General features: G+C 40.7%; 1 protein-coding gene across 6 annotated transcripts in view; it reads right to left on the bottom strand.

Moving 5' to 3' along the window:
- Positions 1-658: 658 nt before the first annotated feature.
- The window catches only part of LOC141167232 (uncharacterized), a 632749-nt gene continuing 615894 nt past the window's right edge, over positions 659-17513 (bottom strand). For 5 of the 6 annotated variants that reach the window (XM_073654734.1, XM_073654964.1, XM_073654901.1 and 2 more), the window contains 2 exons: positions 12098-12132; positions 659-1383 (listed from right to left, as the gene is read on the bottom strand). In XM_073654734.1, the coding sequence (XP_073510835.1) occupies positions 1355-1383; positions 12098-12132 (64 nt within the window). In that variant the 3' untranslated portion in view covers positions 659-1354. The remainder of the gene's footprint in view (positions 1384-12097; positions 12133-17513) is intronic. The other variant, XM_073654689.1, reaches the window with a different exon arrangement.

Here is a 17513-nt window from a genome sequence, read left to right as displayed (position 1 = left end):
GGAACTAGTTTGCCATTATAGCCAGTCCTTAGCATCCCTGCTCCTGACACCTTGAAACCGGGCACTCTCTTCAGCTCATGTTTTCTGCCCTGTCCTGTTACCTCTTGAGTTATAAACTCAAGGCCGTAGTGCTAGGCGTCCTCTCCCAGGACCCGTCTCCGGTTGACCACTCTGTCCGTCTGTCAGTTTTCTTTCCTCTTTACTCCGGATCATGCTAATCACTGTCTCGGTCTCCTCTCACTTCAGGACACCCATGCCATGCGGCACTACTTACTGTCCAGAACAGGTCTGATACTGGCGCACACTGGGCCCTATCTGTCATACTGACAGGGAACGGTTTCTGTGTCTTCACCTTATCCCCAACAACTCGGGGCTAGTCCCAAATATAAACCCTAACTCTCCCTACTGTCAGGCAGAACACTATATTATCACCAATAACATATATCTCAATTCACATCATTCACCATTACAATACTCATGTCTTCAAGGGGGAACGTGGGCAGTATGTCCATCTCCTTACACTAACAAAATGCCTGCGCTCACTGTATAGATGAAAAATATGCAGCCTAAGCTTCCTCCTTCTAATCTTCCTGGCTCACATGCACAAGAATTACAGAGGTGAGGGGGTGGGAGAAGAAAACAAGGCTAGTTAATAAAATAAGTATATACCGCCTCTTTATTTTATTATTATTGTGATAACAGATAAAAGGAGCAAAAGCAAAGTAAAGATATTATGATATTTTCATTTTTTGGACTTAAAATTTAAACAAAGAAATATGTTTAGTAGCTCTTTAAAAGGCACATAAATTTTAATTGCAAGTTAAGTGAATTATAGTCTTCATTGTCCTTTGTAGAAAACGGTCCATTAAAATAATAAATGCAGTTGAATAAGAATGCAATATCTTTTTTTCATTTATTTTTTAATTCTAATTGGAACCAACTACTGCTACTTATAGGAGCTTTCTGGGCTGTCGGCACATTTCTGAAGTCAATCTACTATAGATTGCTGAATCGTGGCTTAATTACCCTGTATTGAGTGGGTGGTCACATGACTGCAAGTATGTGATTTGCAGCGTTGCGGTCATGTGCCGATTAGATTATCCTCAGCTTCTCTCAATGTTCAATTCCCTCTTCTCTTAATGTTCTTTGCAAATTGCATACTTGCACTCACATGACCACCCACTCGCACTGGGAATATAAAAGTATCGTGACAGTGTGCGCACTGCATACTGTCAAGATATAGCAAATAGCAGTCGCATATTTCACAGCAGAAACTTGCCCTGAGATCAGAAGACTCCTTTAAAAAATCAAATCAAATAAATTATATGTAAAAAAATAAAAATGATCCTCAAATTTATCTTCTTTGTTGTATACTTCCAGAACCTGTAATAAATGAGAAGGCATCCAACAATTAAATGCACTCAAATAATGACAGAAGAATGACATACAGTACAACCACCATAAATATTATTCACTGTTATGTCTGTTTTTTTTGTTGCGTTGTGGTTTCTTGAAATGAAGCATCAGTACGATAATGTTAAACACTTAGCTAATGACTTAAAGTGAAACATTTATAAAAGAGCCTATAGTGATGTGATTTTCTGCTTTTTTTTTAGATTCTGTATCTCACAGTTGAAGTGTACCTGCAATAAAAATTACAGACCTCTCCATTCTTTGTAGTTGGAAAAACTTGCAAAATTGGCAGCGTATCAAATACTTATTTTCCCCACTGTAAATGGAGATGCATATTGGAACACTATAATATCAATAGGATACTCGTTAAAGTTGTTCAGACAAAGGATATTGATGACCTAACTTTAGGATTGACCAGTGGGAATCTGACACATGGAACCCCCACCATTCACCTGTGATTATCTCTGGTGGTGGTCATATGTACACATTGAGCAGTGCTGCGCTAGACAGCTCTATCCATTGTGTAGCAGCTTGTCATGACTCAAACCCAGCAGCTCTGGTGCACCAGGTGTCAGCTCTTCCCTTTGAGCTATTCAGCTTGCTGGACATTTTCTTGCTAACCTAGATACTAGTACCTGTGTAGTTCCTGATTGGCTCCACCTTGTAAGTTTCCTGGTTGAACACCCTATTTAAACCTGCCATTTCACTTTCTTCCTTCCTTGCAAGATTATTGAGCTCCCAGCCTTTAATCAAGCTCTCCTTTCACCTGCTGCCTTATCCAAGTCTATACTGCTGCTCCTGTGTACCGACTGCTGGCTATTCTTGACTACGCAACCTGCTTATCCTTCAAACTATACGTCTGCTCCCATGTACCTACCAGATGCAAACTTCTCCGTTTACCAGTGACAGGAAAAATGTGGAAAAGAATTCTGACCTCCTTAATGAGTTAGTTTCCTTCATCACAGCTTTGGATCAAGTGTTTGATGATCAGAGCTGAAACCAAGCTGCATAATCTACATCAAAGGCGGCGCTCTGTAGCTGAAAATACCTCCGAATTCCGCCGCTGGGTGGCAGGCACCACATGGAATTTAGCTGCCCAGAGGAGTCAATTTAAACGAGGATTATCAGAGCTAATAAAGGATGAACTTGCAAGGGTCGAAACCCCTGGTAATTTAGAGGACTTTATTCAATTTTGCATCTGAGACTCACTGAACGAAGAAAGGAAAGACTGCGAGTATTTGGAAACAACCCTAACTACTTCTTTACTCAATCAGCATTAAAAAACTGACAAGAAATGGAAAATGAGCTTGAACCTATGCAAATTGACGTCATTCGAAAACCTCTCTCTGCAGTAGAGAAGGATAGGCGACGTACAGAAAACTTATGCCTCTATTGCGGGGGCTCTGGACATTAGGCCATTAACTGTCCTAATAAAAGGACTATAGCCTTCACAAATGCCAAACGTGCAAGCAATTTAGACCTTTCTGAATGGCTAGATCCGGTTATGCAGACCATCTCATCTGTAATGTAGGATTAAGGCAAAGAGAAATTACCATCTTCTCATTTTGTCGTTCCCATACAGGTCAAAATCGGGTGCCAAAAAATACAGTACTCTGCCATGTTAGATTCTGGAGCAGGAGGGAATTTCATGGGGTTACAATTTACACTTGATAATAACATTGAAAGTAGACCTAAATCCATCCCAATCGATATGGAAACTGTGGATAGATCAGCTTTGTCTTCTGGACCTGTTAATCAGGAGACAATTGAACTTGAAATCTGCATTGAACCAAATCATCATAAAGCTATTAGTTTTCTTCTTATTTCCTCTCCAAAATTTCCAATTATTCTAGGAACTCCCTGGTTTTCAATCCATAACCCTTCTATGAACTGGGCTTCGAGGACCATTACCTTTCCCTCTTAGTACTGTATGAACAATTGCCATGCTAATTTATCTGTTCTCAAACAAATTCATGTATCTGAGATTTCTCATAAAAATTATGATAAACTACCACCTCAGTACCAGCAGTTCAGTGAGGTATGCAGCAAGAAAAAAGCCGATCAACTGCCTTCCCATCGTTCTTATGACTGTCTCATTGAATTGCTTCCTGGAGCATCCATTCGTTTTGGGTGAATTTACAATCTTTCTGAACCAGAATTGAAAGTACTAAAAGAATACCTAGATGAAATTTAGAGAAAGGCTTTATTCAACCTTCTTCTCCAGATGAAGCCCTCTTGTTTGTTGAAGAAAAGAAGGACTCAACACTGTGGCCATGTATTGATTACAGAGAAATAAGATTACCATTAAAAATCGCTACCTACTCCCCTTAATTCCTAAGTTGCTGGAGAGATACATTCTGCCAAGAGTTTTTACCAAACTATCTAAAATGGGTTTATAATCTCATACGAATTTGACTGGGAGATGAGTGGAAAACCGCTTTTAGAACTAGAGTTGGACATTTAAAATACCTGGTTATGCCTTTTCGCCTTAGCATAGCCCCTGCCACCTTTGAGCACTTCATTAATGATGTTTTTCGAGATTTCATGGATCGATTTGTTGTTGTTTATCTCGATGATATTCTTATATTATCTGACACCTTGGAGGAGCATCGCAGGCATGTCCAGTTAGTCCTGGAACGTCTACAGTAGAATCATCTCTATATCAAACTCGAAAAATGTGAATCTGAACAAACCAGAACTCAATTTCCAGGATATATAATCTCCCCAGAAGGTTTGATCATGGATCCCAGTAAAATCAGAGCGGTATTATACTGGCCTACCCCAAGAAATCGCTTTATAGGATTTGCAAATTTCTACAGAAAATTAATTAAAAACTTTTCAAAAATCATTTTACTAATACTTCACTCACAAAGAAAACCAAAGTGTTTTTCTAGTCTCCAGAGGCATAAGTGGCTTTTGACAAACTATAAAGCCTTTTTTTTCACTTCCGCACCATTACTAGTCCATGCAAATCCTGAACTGCCATTTGTTATCGAAGTAGGATGAACACGCAGCGCAGCCCACTTACGTGTTCATCCAACTGGATCCAATATCTCCTGGAGGATTTATCTTCCAGCCACGGGGCAGCAGCAGCTGTTTTTCTTCATGCCTTCATAGGAATTGTGCCTGTCACAACTCCATAAGGTGAGTGTAACCAGCACTCTCTTACTCTCCCTCCATAGGGTGTCACCCTATTGTGCGCTCTGTTCCCCACATTTAGATCTACATTGTTATCGAAGTAGACACCTCAGACTATGCGATGGGAGCAGTTTTGTCACAGCGTGTTGGAGCAGCTTCATCCATGTGCATTCCTTTCTCGTACTATGTCATCTGCAGAAAAGAGCTATGACATTGGAAATAAAGAAGTTCTAGCTATTAAGTTGCCTGCTCCGAATGGAGATATCTTTTGGAAGGGGCCAATCATCGGTGACTGTCCTTACTGACCACAAAAACTTAGAATTCATCCATACAGCTAAAAGGTTGTCTGCACGTTAGGCCTAATTTTTCTTCAAGTCTAATTTTATCATTTCGGCCTGGTTTTAGAAACGGCAAGGCTGATGCTTTGTCCAGGATATTTAATGAACCTCAGGAGAGGTCTAACATTGACTATACCATTCTTCATCCAAAAAAATTTCTAGAGAAAACTGGACACTTAAGAAATTTTAACCAAGATTAAAGGTGGATACCAAACTGATTTTTTTCTTAACCATCCTTCTAAAGATGTTGATCTTTCATTTAAGGATGGGTTTTGGATGCAGAACCACCAAATATATGTCCCCGAATCCACTCGACTTGAAGTCCTCATACTTGTCCATGATTGTAAATTTGTAGGACACCCTGGAGAACTATTGCTTCATTCTTTTTGGTGTCCTAATTTTAGGAAGAATGTGAGAAAATATGTTTCCTCCTGTTTAACATGTGCACAGAACAAGACGCCACGATCTTCTCCGTTAGGAATCCTTTAATCCTTCCAGTTCTAACCAGGCCTTGGGGATCAATCTCAATGGATTTTATCAGGGGCCTTCCTCCATCTGAAGAAATGACTTATCTTTGTTGTGGTGGATCGGCTCACAAAGATGGACCATCTTATTACTACCACTAAACAAACTGCAGAATTAATGGTCAGAGAGATATTTAGGCTGCATGGAATTCCTGACAATGTACGGTAATTTCTTATAGTGATTTTCAGTTTACATCAAGATTTTGGAAAAGCTTCTGTACAGCTTTAGGAGTTATTGTCAATTTGTCTACTGTCTTCCATCCACAATCCAATGGCCAGACTAAAAGAACTAACCAAACTCTAGAACAATACCAGTGCAGTTTTATTTCTCACCTGCAGGATGACTGGGTGGACTATTTACCAACAGCAGAATTTGTCTATAATAACTCTAAACACCCCTTTTACCCTTCAGGTCAGTGACAAGGCTTGGCTTTCTACAAAAATTCATATGACCTTTTCAAATTTCTGCACAAATTAACAAAGTTGCTTTCAGTTTAAAACTTCCTAACAGCCTGAAAATTCACCCTGTGCTCCAGGTATCCTTGCTTAAACCATTCAGAGAGAACCCATTTCCAGGAAGAACTCAGCCACCTACTCCACCAGAAATAGTCCATGGTGAAAGAGAGTACATTGTGGATAAAATTCTGGACTCTAGGCAGATTTAGAGGAAGATTACAATATTAGGTGCAATGGAGGGGTTAAGGACCAGAAGATAATTAATTGGAGCCGCAGTGCACACAGGTTTACAAGAGCCTTTCATCAAAGGCACCCAGAGAAGCCAGCGCCTGAGATATCCAGATGCCATCGTGGAAGGAAGGGACTACTGTCAGGACTCAAACCCAGCAGCTCTAGTGCACCAGGCAGCAGCTCTTACCTTTGAGCTATTCAGCTCGCTGGACAGTTCCTTGCTAACCAAGATACTAGTAACTGTGTAGTTCCTGATTGGCTCTACCCTGTAAATTCCTTATTGGCTCCACCTTGTAAATCTCCTGTTTGAACACCCTATTTAAACCTGGCATTGCACTTCCTTCCTTGTGAGATTATTGAGGTCACAGCCTTTAGTCAAGCTCTCCTTTCACCTGCTGTCTCATCCAAGACTATACTGCTGCTTCTGTGTACCGACCTCTGGCTATTCCTGACTATGCTACCTGCAGGTGCTGCCCCTAGTGGATACAATACCACTACTCCAACCCAGGTCAGTTCATAACACAGCTGCTGCCAGCTGCTATAGATCAGCTCCTATTCTCTTGAACAGGGAGCTGACCTGCTACTATACATTGAATGAGCTGTGTAGTGTAGTTCTATTCAATGTTAACATATAGCCACCACCGGAGATAATAGCTGATTGGTGTGTGTGCGCCTGTTTGGTGGACAATGTGGTTCAGCAACCTTTTTCATGTGCAGTAGAACATTTTCATACACATTTTTGAATGATACTTATTTAACCCAGAATGATACAGATGATACAGATTAGTTTCCCATATCCACACAGTGACCTCCAAATAGATCAGAGAATGTCCCCATAGAAGACATCAAACTCTATTGCCTGTATTCTGTTACACACGTGGTCAAAATTGTTGGTACCCCTCGTTTAATGAAAGAAAAACCCACAATGGTCACAGAAATGACTTGAATCTGACAAAAGTAATAATAAATTAAAAATCTATGAAAATGAACAAATGAAAGTCAGACATTGCTTTTCAACACTACTTCCACAGAATTTTAAAAAAAAATTAAACTCAGGAAATAGGCCTGGACAGAAATGATGGTCCTCTTAACTTAATATTTTGTTGAACAACCTTTTGAGGCAATCACTGCAATCAAATGATTCCTGTAACTGTCAATGAGACTTCTGCACCTCTCGACTGGTATTTTGGCCCACTCCTCATGAGCAAACTGCTCCAGCTGTCTCGTGTTTGAAGGTTGCCTTTTCCAGACGGCATGTTTCAGCTCTTTCCAAAGATGCTCAATATGCTTCATTTTTTTGTCTGTGAACATAGAGCTGATGTGCCTTGCTAAAAACTTCCATCTTTGTCTCATCTGTCTATAGGCAATTCTCCCAGAAGCTTTGTGGCTTATCAATATGTAGTTTGGCAAATTCCAGTCTGGCTTTTTTATGATTTTTTTTCAAGAATGTTGTTCTCCTTGGTCTTCTCCCATGAAGTCCACTTTGGATCAAACAACAACGGATGGTGCTATCTGACACTGATGTTCCTTGAGCTTCAAGTTCACCTTTAATCTCTTTAGAAGTTATCCTGGGCTCTTTTGTTACCATTCGTATTATAAGTCTCTTTGATTTGTCATCAATTTTCCTCCTGCGGCCAAGTCCAGGGAAGTTGGCTACAGTCCCATGGATCTTAAATTTCTGAATAATATGTGCAACTGTAGTCACAGGAACATCAAGCTGCTTGGAGATGGTCTTATAACCTTTACCTTTAACATGCTTGTCTATAATTTTCTTTCTAATCTCCTGAGACAACTCTTTCCTTTGCTTCCTCTGGTCCATGTTGAGTGTGGTACTCACCATGTCACCAAACAGCACAGTGAGTATCTGTAGCCCTATATACAGGCCCACTGACTGATTACAAGATTGTAGACACCTGTCTTGCTAATTAGTGGACACAACTTGATTTAACATGTCCCTTTTGGCTCATTATTTTCAGGGGTACCATCATTTCTGTCCAGGCCTATTTCATGAGTTTATTTTTTTTTTACAATTCTGTGGAAGCTGAAAAGCAATGTCTGACTTTCATTTGTTCATTTTCATAGATTTTTAATTTACTATTAATTTTGTCACATTCAAGTTATTTCTGTGACCATTATGGGCTTTTCTTTCATTAAACGAGGGGTACCAACAATTTTGATCACGTGTGTATACAGCATATCTCGAAATGCTCTTAACAACAGCCCTAGCAAGGTGGCCACCCATTTAATAATGTACAGAAAATATGATAACAAAAAAGTACAGATTATAAAAAAAAAAAAATCAATCTGTATCCGGGTGCTGGCTATATTACATAGCCGTCTCCTGAGACTGAATGATGAGGTCAGTGCTAGCTGACAACAGCATTTAAAAGGTATCCAAGATGGCCGATGTCAGTTCAGAGCTCATCGGTTTTCCATGTGACACAACCGCTTGATGCCAATAGGTTGCTATGGCAGCCAGTGGCATTCTTTAGGCCTGCAGTTCTGCCCTAGTATTATTCCTATGAAGCCTAGCCAGTGGATGGGCTTTATAGGGGATCATATTTGGTACTGCACATCTGTAATGGCCGAAATGAATAATATATTTATCCATTACGGTAAAATGATAAAAGGGGAAAAAAATCAAAAACACAAGAATTGGAGTTTTTTCAGTTGCCGCACATCCCCAAAAAGATGTATTAAACAGCAATCAAAATGTCATATCTATCCCAAAATCGTATCAATAAAATGTTATCTCCGCATGCAAAAAACAAGGCCAACAACGCTCCATCAAATGAAAAAAGTTACAGTAGTAAAGAACAAATTTTTAATACACTTTTTTAACCACTGAATTATAAAAAAAAACCTTAAAGTTTTGTGTTGCTGTAATTCTATGGAATTGGAGAATAATGGTGCCAGGTAATTTTTACCACAAAGTGAACATCGTAAAAACAAATCTCTAAAAGATAATGCTACAATTGCATTTTTTCTTTTCACTATTTCATCTCACTTTCCTGTTTTTTAGCAGATTTAATGGAAAAATCAATTGCATCATTCAAAACTACACTTGTAACTCAAAATACTAACCTGTTACGAAGATGTCAACCAAACAATAAAGAAAAATTATTGTTAAAAGAAGGGAAGGTAAAAAAAAACAAAACGCAAAAACACCTGAAATTTTCATTGCGTCTTCAAGGAGTTAAAGGAAGAATAACTATTGATAATGGTGATAGTTCTTATGATCCACTAAGTAAAAAAAAACATTTTTTACAACCGTTCCTGAAGGGACAATTTCCCATTTTTCGCTTTCATTTTTTTTTTACCCATTATTCCAAGACATCTATATATATAATTGTCTTATCCCGTCTGTCTGTCTGTCTGTCTATCTGTCTGTCTGTCTGTCTGTCCAGGAAATCCCGCGTCGCTCATTGGTCCGGCAGCGGCCAATCAGAGCCGTGGGATTTTTGAAAAAAGATGGCGGCCGTTAGCGGCTCATCTGCGGGACGGAGCTCATCTCCCAGCCAGTACCAGCAGAAGGACCGCCGGCGTCGCTGACCTCCATGCGGAAGGGAGGACCGGGGAGCGGCGCTGCGGGTCGGGATACTTCAGCTGCGAGCGCCCGCTCATGTCCCGGGTTCTCGCAGCGGAAGTATCCGCACAGGCAGCGCCACTCCCCGGTCCTCACCAAGACGATTCGATGATCACTGATCTTAGCGCAAAAGTTAAACACCGCTGTGCTGATTGGTCACAGACGCTGCCCGCGACCAATCACCGATTTGGGCGCCACATTTAAATATCGGCCGCGACCAATCACCGATCTTGGCTCCACATTTAAACACCGCTGTTCGGATTGGTCGCGGACGCTATTTAAATGTGGCGCCAAAATCGGTGATTGGTTGCGGCCGATATTTAAATTTGCCGCCCAAATCGGTGATTGGTCGCGGGCAGCGCCTGCGACCAATCAGCGATATTTAACACAAATGTCCGGACCTTTGTAACACCATGCGGCTACTGTCGGGAGATCAGCGGCTAGCGTGCCAAGGGAGGACCGGGGAGCGGCGCTGCGGGTCGGGATACTTCTGCTGCGAGCGCCCGCTCATGTCCCGGCTTCTCGCGGCGGAAGTATCCGCACAGGCAGCGGCGCTCCCCGGTCCTCACCAATACGATTCGCTGATTGGTCGCGCTCTCCGCCCGCGACCAATCAGTGATCTTGGCGCTAAAGTTAAACACCGCTCTGCTGATTGGTCGCGGCCGCTGCCCGCGACCAATCACTGATTTGGGCGCCACATTTAAATAGCGGCCGCGACCAATCAGCGAGCTTGGCGCCAAATTTAAACAACGCTCTGTTGATTGGTCACGGTCGCCGGCCGCGAACAATCAGCAGTATTGGCGCAAAATTTTAACCCCGCTCTGTTGATTGGTCGCGACCGCCGGGCGTGACCAATCAGCGATTTTGGCGCCAAATGTAAACCCCGTTCTGCTGATTGGTCGCGGTGGCCGGCCGCGACCAATCAGCAATTTTGGTGCCAAATTTAAACAACCCTCTGCTGATTGGTCGCGGTCGCCGGCCGTGACCAATCTACGATATAGGCGCCAAATTTTAACACCGCTTTGCTGATTGGTCGCAGTTGCCGGCCTCGACCAATCAGCGATTTTGGCGCCAAATGTAAACACCGCTCTGCTGCTTGCGCCCGGTCGTCCGCATACCTATTCTAGAATACCCGATGCGTTAGAATCGGGCCACCATCTAGTAACTTTAGAATTGTTCTGTCCACATAGCCATATGAGGGCTTATTTTTTGCAAGACAAGTTTTACTTTTGAATGACACCATTCATTTTATCATATAATGTACTAGAAAGTGAGAACAAAATTCCAAGTGCAGCAAAATAGCAAAGTGCTTTTATTGTTTTTAATTTACCATGTTTACTATATAGTAAATCTGACCTAGCAATATGATCCTACAGGTCAGTACAACTATGCAGATACTAAGCATACATACTTTTTTTATTTAAGTGGTAAAAAAAATGTGGAAATTTGTAGCAAAAACAAATTCACTTGTGTCACCATATTCCATTACTCGTTAACATTACTCATTAATGTTTTACATTTTTGGTCGATGGGGCAGTGAGGGCTTATTTATTGCACCCTAAGCTGAGATTTCTATTGATAGTATTTTGAGGTAGCTACGATGTTTTGATCGCTTCTTAATGCATTTTATTGTAATTTTGCTGTGGCCAAAAAACATACTTCTAACTTTATTTTTTTTTTCCCATTATGCTGTTTACCGGGTTAATTTATTTTATATTTTGAAAGATCTGACTTTTTTTAAGAATGCAGCAATACGAATGGTTTTTTTAATTTCTTTATTTTTAATGGGGGAAAAGGGCTGGTAATTTTTTTCATATTTTTTAAAACTTTTTTTCATCTACTACATTTGTTAGTCCCCTTAGGGGACTTGAACCTGCGATCATCCAATCACTTGTACTATACATACAACAGTATTGCTATGGGTAGCAAAAATCACGGACTATTATGAACGCCAGCTACAGGCTGGCTTTCACAGGCGTACCATCATGAAAGGCACAGGGGACTTTAGCAGACCCCTGGCCGTTATGGCAACCCATCGGCGCCTCGCGAATAGAATGACACGCCCTCCTGCAGGCATGCATTAAATGTTGCTGTCAGAGATTGACATCAGCAGGTTAACACGGCTCCTTTCCACCCGCAGCTGCTAGAAGCCTCAAAGTCACAGAGCTGGCATATGATGCACTTATTATATGTCGTTAAGGAGTGAATAGGTTTAATTTTTCGGTTTTAACATTTATAATATAGAAGCATACATTTGTGCATTTTTCAGATAATCAGTATACAAAATAGTGTAAATAGATTCAAACTTTTGATTAGACATTATCACTTTAGCAATTTATTTTTTATCACGGGTTCAATTTATCTTTCACAAAGTCTTATGTATTTTGAGATTGAATAGAATTAAGACATACCTGAGAGGCCAACATCATTATACATTTCTTTCTCACTGCAGATATAAATGTGAAAATATTTTTAAAACATTTTTAGAGTTTCATGCTGATAATTTTGATATTATATAAGGAGTTGTGCTGTATTGCTGGACACAACTAACTGCAAGCACAACTAAAAAATTGAAAGTGGTATGAATTTCACATACATTTTAACTAGCACATGATTGGAAATACAGTTATTTACTACAACAAATATAAAAGTAGGGATGTCAGGTCCTCTTTAAAGTTATAGTTTTTGTTTGCCCTAAAATTGCTATTATACTCAAATACATTCTAAATATAAAAATAAGTGAAAAGACAGATCATCAATATCCGATTGCTAGTCACCCTAAATCCTCAGCGATCATCTATTACCAGCTGATCGGTGGGGGTTTAGGACTTGGGTAGACAGCCTAGACCTCCAATCAGTTATTAGAGGCCAGATGTAAGTAAGGTATGGAGCAGATTACCGCTACTCGATACACTGTTTAGTGGCCACGCCCTGGTACTACAAATCGGATCCTATTCAGCTTCACATCTTTAGTCACAATTTTTACTAGATAGTCTGTAAAGCTGACACATCATTGGTGCCATATGTTGAATTTGTGAAGAAAGTAAAGTTATAGCAAAGCCTGTTTCATCCCTATATTAATCGTGCCCTTTATTAAGAAGCAGAATATTATCCACTGGAAACATGTACTATGTCCTTGAGTTTTGATAGGCTGAGTTCACATACCAAGTAATCATTCATTTAAAAAGCATTTAGTAAACAAAAAAACTGAATCAGTTTCAAAGTGATAACATGAATGGATCCATTTTAAAGTGCAACTTCAAGGATTTAACACTTGGATGCAGCAGCAATCTTTTTTTTAGCCGGATAAAAAAGTTGTGTTTGCACATAAGAGATCTCAAGAGACCTCATCCCTCAAGGGATGTCCAACTATTTCTTGAGTTAAAAACATGAACCATAATTTTGAGGACACTACATTCTAACAGTGCTGGTGTACAGTAATGGGCAGCCAGTGTGAGTCCACATGTGCAAATTTGGAGGATAAACTGCTCCTCTCTGAGCATATGGCTCAATTGACTGATTACATAAATCTCTAGATTACATACAGTACAGACCAAAAGTTTGGACACACCTTCTCATTTAAAGATTTTTCTGCATTTTCATGAGTATGAAAATTGTACATTCACACTGAAGGCATCAAAACTATGAATTAACACATGTGGAATTATATACTTAACAAAAAAGTGTGAAACAACTGAAAATATGTCTTATATTCTAGGTTCTTCACAGTAGCCACCTTTTGCTTTGATGACTGCTTTGCACACTCTTGGCATTCTCTTGATGAGCTTCAAGAGGTAGTCACCGGAAATGGTCTTCCAACAATCTTGAAGGAGTTCCCAGAGATGCTTAGCACTTGTTGGCCCTTTTGCCTTCACTCTGCGGTCCAGCTCACCCCCAAACCATCTCGATTGGGTTCAGGTCTGGTGACTGTGGAGGCCAGGTCATCTGGCGTAGCACCCCATCACTCTCCTTCTTGGTCAAACAGCCTGGAGGTGTGTTTTGGGTCATTGTCCTGTTGAAAAATAAATGATGGTCCAACTAAACGGAAACCGGATGGAATAGCATGCCGCTGCAAGATGCTGTGGTAGCCATGCTGGTTCAGTATACCTTCAATTTTGAATAAATCCCCAACAGTGTCACCAGCAAAGCACCCCCACACCATCACACCTCCTCCTCCATGCTTCACGGTAGGAACCAGGCATGTAGAGTCCATCCGTTCACCTTTTCTGCGTCGCACAAAGACACGGTGGTTGGGACCAAAGATCTCAAATTTGGACTCATCAGACCAAAGCACAGATTTCCACTGGTCTAATGTCCATTCCTTGTGTTCTTTAGCCCAAACAAGTCTCTTCTGCTTGTTGCCTGTTCTTAGCAGTGGTTTTCTAGCAGTTATTTTACCATGAAGGCCTGCTGCACAAAGTCTCCTCTTAACAGTTGTTGTAGAGATGTGTCTGCTGCTAGAACTCTGTGTGGCATTGACCTGGTCTCTAATCTGAGCTGCTGTTAACCTGCGATTTCTGAGGCTGGTGACTCGGATAAACTTATCCTCAGAAGCAGAGGTGACTCTTGGTCTTCATTTCCTGGGGCGGTCCTCATGTGAGCCAGTTTCTTTGTAGCGCTTGATGGTTTTTGCAACTGCACTTGGGGACACTTTCAAAGTTTGCCCAATTTTTCGCACTGACTGACCTTCATTTGTTAAAGTAATGATGGCCACTCGTTTTTCTTTACTTAGCTGCTTTTTTCTTGCCATAATACAAATTCTAACAGTCTATTCAGTAGGACTATCAGCTGTGTATCCACCTGACTTCTGCACAACACAACTGAAGGTCCCAACCCCATTTATAAGGCGAGAAATCCCACTTATTAAACCTGACAGGGCACACCTGTGAAGTGAAAACCATTTCCGGTGACTACCTCTTGAAGCTCATCAAGAGAATGCCAAGAGTGTGCAAAGCAGTCATCAAAGCAAAAGGTGGCTACTTTGAAGACCCTAGAATATAAGACATATTTTCAGTTGTTTCACACTTTTTTAAGTACAGTGGTGGCCAAAAGTATTGGCACCCTTGCAATTCTGTCAGATAATACTCAGTTTCTTCCTGAAAATGATTGCAATCACAAATTCTTTGGTATTATTATCTTCATTTAATTTGTCTTCAATGAAAAAACACAAAAAGAATTGTCCTAAAGCCAAATTGGATATAATTCCACACCAAACCTAAAAAAGGGGGTGGACAAAAGTATTGGCACTGTTTGAAAAATCATGTGATGCTTCTCTAATTCGTGTAATTAACAGCACCTGTAACTTACCTGTGGCACCTAACAGGTGTTGGCAATAACTAAATCACACTTGCAGCCAGTTAACATGGATTAAAGTTGACTCAACCTCTGTCCTGTGTCCTTGTGTGTACCACATTGAGCATGGAGAAAAGAAAGAAGACCAAAGAACTGTCTGAGGACTTGAGAAACCAAATTGTGAGGAAGCATGAGCAATCTCAAGGCTACAAGTCCATCTCCAAAGACCTGAATGTTCCTGTGTCTTCCGTGCACAGTGTCATCAAGAAGTTTAAAGCCCATGGCACTGTGGCTAACCTCCCTAGATGTGGATGGAAAAGAAAAATTGACGAGAGATTTCAACGCAAGATTGTGCGGATGGTGGATAAAGAACCTCGACTAACATCCAAACAAGTTCAAGCTGCCCTGCAGTCCGAGGGTACAACAGTGTCAACCTGTACTATCCGTCGGCGTCTGAATGAAAAGGGACTGTATGGTAGGATACCCAGGAAGACCCCACTTCTTACCTCGAGACATAAAAAAGCCAGGCTGGAGTTTGCCAAAACTTACCTGAGAAAGCCTAAAACATTTTGGAAGAATGTTCTCTGGTCAGATGAGACAAAACTAGAGCTTTTTGGGAAAAAGCATTAACATAGAGTGTACAGGAAAAAAAAAGAGGCATTCAAAGAAAAGAACACGGTCCCTACAGTCAAACATGGCGGAGGTTCCCTGATGTTTTGGGGTTGCTTTGCTGCCTCTGGCACTGGACTGCTTGACCGTGTGCATGGCATTATGAAGTCTGAAGACTACCAACAAATTTTGCAGCATAATGTACGGCCCAGTGTGAGAAAGCTGGGTCTCCCTCAGAGGTCATGGGTCTTCCAGCAGGACAATGACCCAAAACACACTTCCAAAAAGCACTATAAAATGGTTTGAGAGAAAGCACTGGAGACTTCTAAGGTGGCCAGCAATGAGTCCAGACCTGAATCCCATAGAACACCTGTGGAGAGATCTCAAAATGGCAGTTTGGAGAAGGCACCCTTCAAATATCAGGGACCTGGAGCAGTTTGCCAAAGAAGAATGGTCTACAATTCCAGCAGAGCATTGTAAGAAACTCATTGATGGTTACCGGAAGTGGTTGTTCGCAGTTATTTTGGCTAAAGGTTGTGCAACCAAGTATTAGGCTGAGGGTACCAATACTTTTGTCTGGCCCATTTTTGGAGTTTTGTGTGAAATGATCCATGATTTGATTTTTGCTTCATTCTCTTTTGTGTTTTTTCCTTGCAAGCAAATTAAATGAAGATAATAATACCAAAGAATTTGTGATTGCAATCATTTTCAGGAAGAAACTGAGTATCTGACAGAATTGCAGGGGTGTCAATGTATATAATTCCACATGTGTTAATTCATAGTTTTGATGCCTTCAGTGTGAATGTACAATTTTCAAACTCATGAAAATACAGAAAAATCTTTAAATGAGAAGGTGTGTCCAAACTTTTGGTCTGTACTGTACATATGCAAGATAATGTTAATTTGGACATTGTATCTTGACTTGTCTACATCATTTGCAACAAAACCACTCGAAGTTGACGATTTACAGCAGAAATTGATGATAATTTTAATTTTATCTTTTTTGGGGATCTGAAGCATAAATGGCTTCAGAAAAACTATAGGCTTGATTCATCAAAACCGGCATTGTCAAACATCGGTCTTGATGTGTGCTGGAGTCAGACGTTCTGGATTCATGAAGCAGTCCAAGCCTTCATGAATTAAGAGTGTCTGACAAGTGTGTGCCCCTCTATGCGCTATGCCAGAAACCTCACACTAGTCAGAACTTAGATCAGGTGCGGAGTCCTGCCCATTTCACACCCATGTCCGGCCCCAGCTGCGGCCATTTTGATAGAACTAGGAGAAACTGCTGTGAAAACACCAAAAGTCTAAAGATTCTGGTGCATCTTCGAGTAGCGCCAAAATTTTGCAACTTTTTAAAGATTTTAAGGCAGAATTCAGGCATAAAAGCTTTGATGAATCGAGCCCTATATTTGTGAAAAACTGCCAAAAGCAGTTTACTCATACGGCTGCTGCCCTTTGCAGCCAGTGAAATCATTTGCAGCCTTTGCTGCAGATAAGTGGAGAAAAAACAGCTATAGATAATTTTATGCCACTAGGACCCCCACCAATCCAGAGAAGATGCCCTGTCAGAATGGATTGGCCATCCCCAGCAGTCCCATAGAGAATTAATGATACAACTGCAGAAGAATATTGACACAATTGCAGAAGTGATGGCGCAATTACAGAATATGAGCTCTGCAGAAAATCACTGGGCCCAGCAGTCTTGTGCTGTCTACAGAAGTAAAGTAAAGCTAATTTTCTTATTATTACTTAGAACCAGTCTGTGAAGTGAAGAAACATTTTAACCAGTAAAACCATATTATTTTTAACCAATAGCCATCACTGAATAACAAAGGTGCAGATTGGTTGGTGGGCAACTAGAAAATGATAGCTACAAAATAATAATATATCCAATTGACTTTTAATAGGATGCCTTATCGAGAA

The sequence above is a fragment of the Phyllobates terribilis genome, unplaced genomic scaffold (genome assembly GCF_046119375.1).
Source record: "Phyllobates terribilis strain yellow unplaced genomic scaffold, ASM4611937v1 Scaffold_1__5_contigs__length_1240528914, whole genome shotgun sequence".
Classification (NCBI taxonomy): domain Eukaryota; kingdom Metazoa; phylum Chordata; class Amphibia; order Anura; family Dendrobatidae; genus Phyllobates; species Phyllobates terribilis.
Note: the sequence above shows the minus strand (reverse complement) of the source record. Positions and strands in the feature narration are given on the sequence as shown.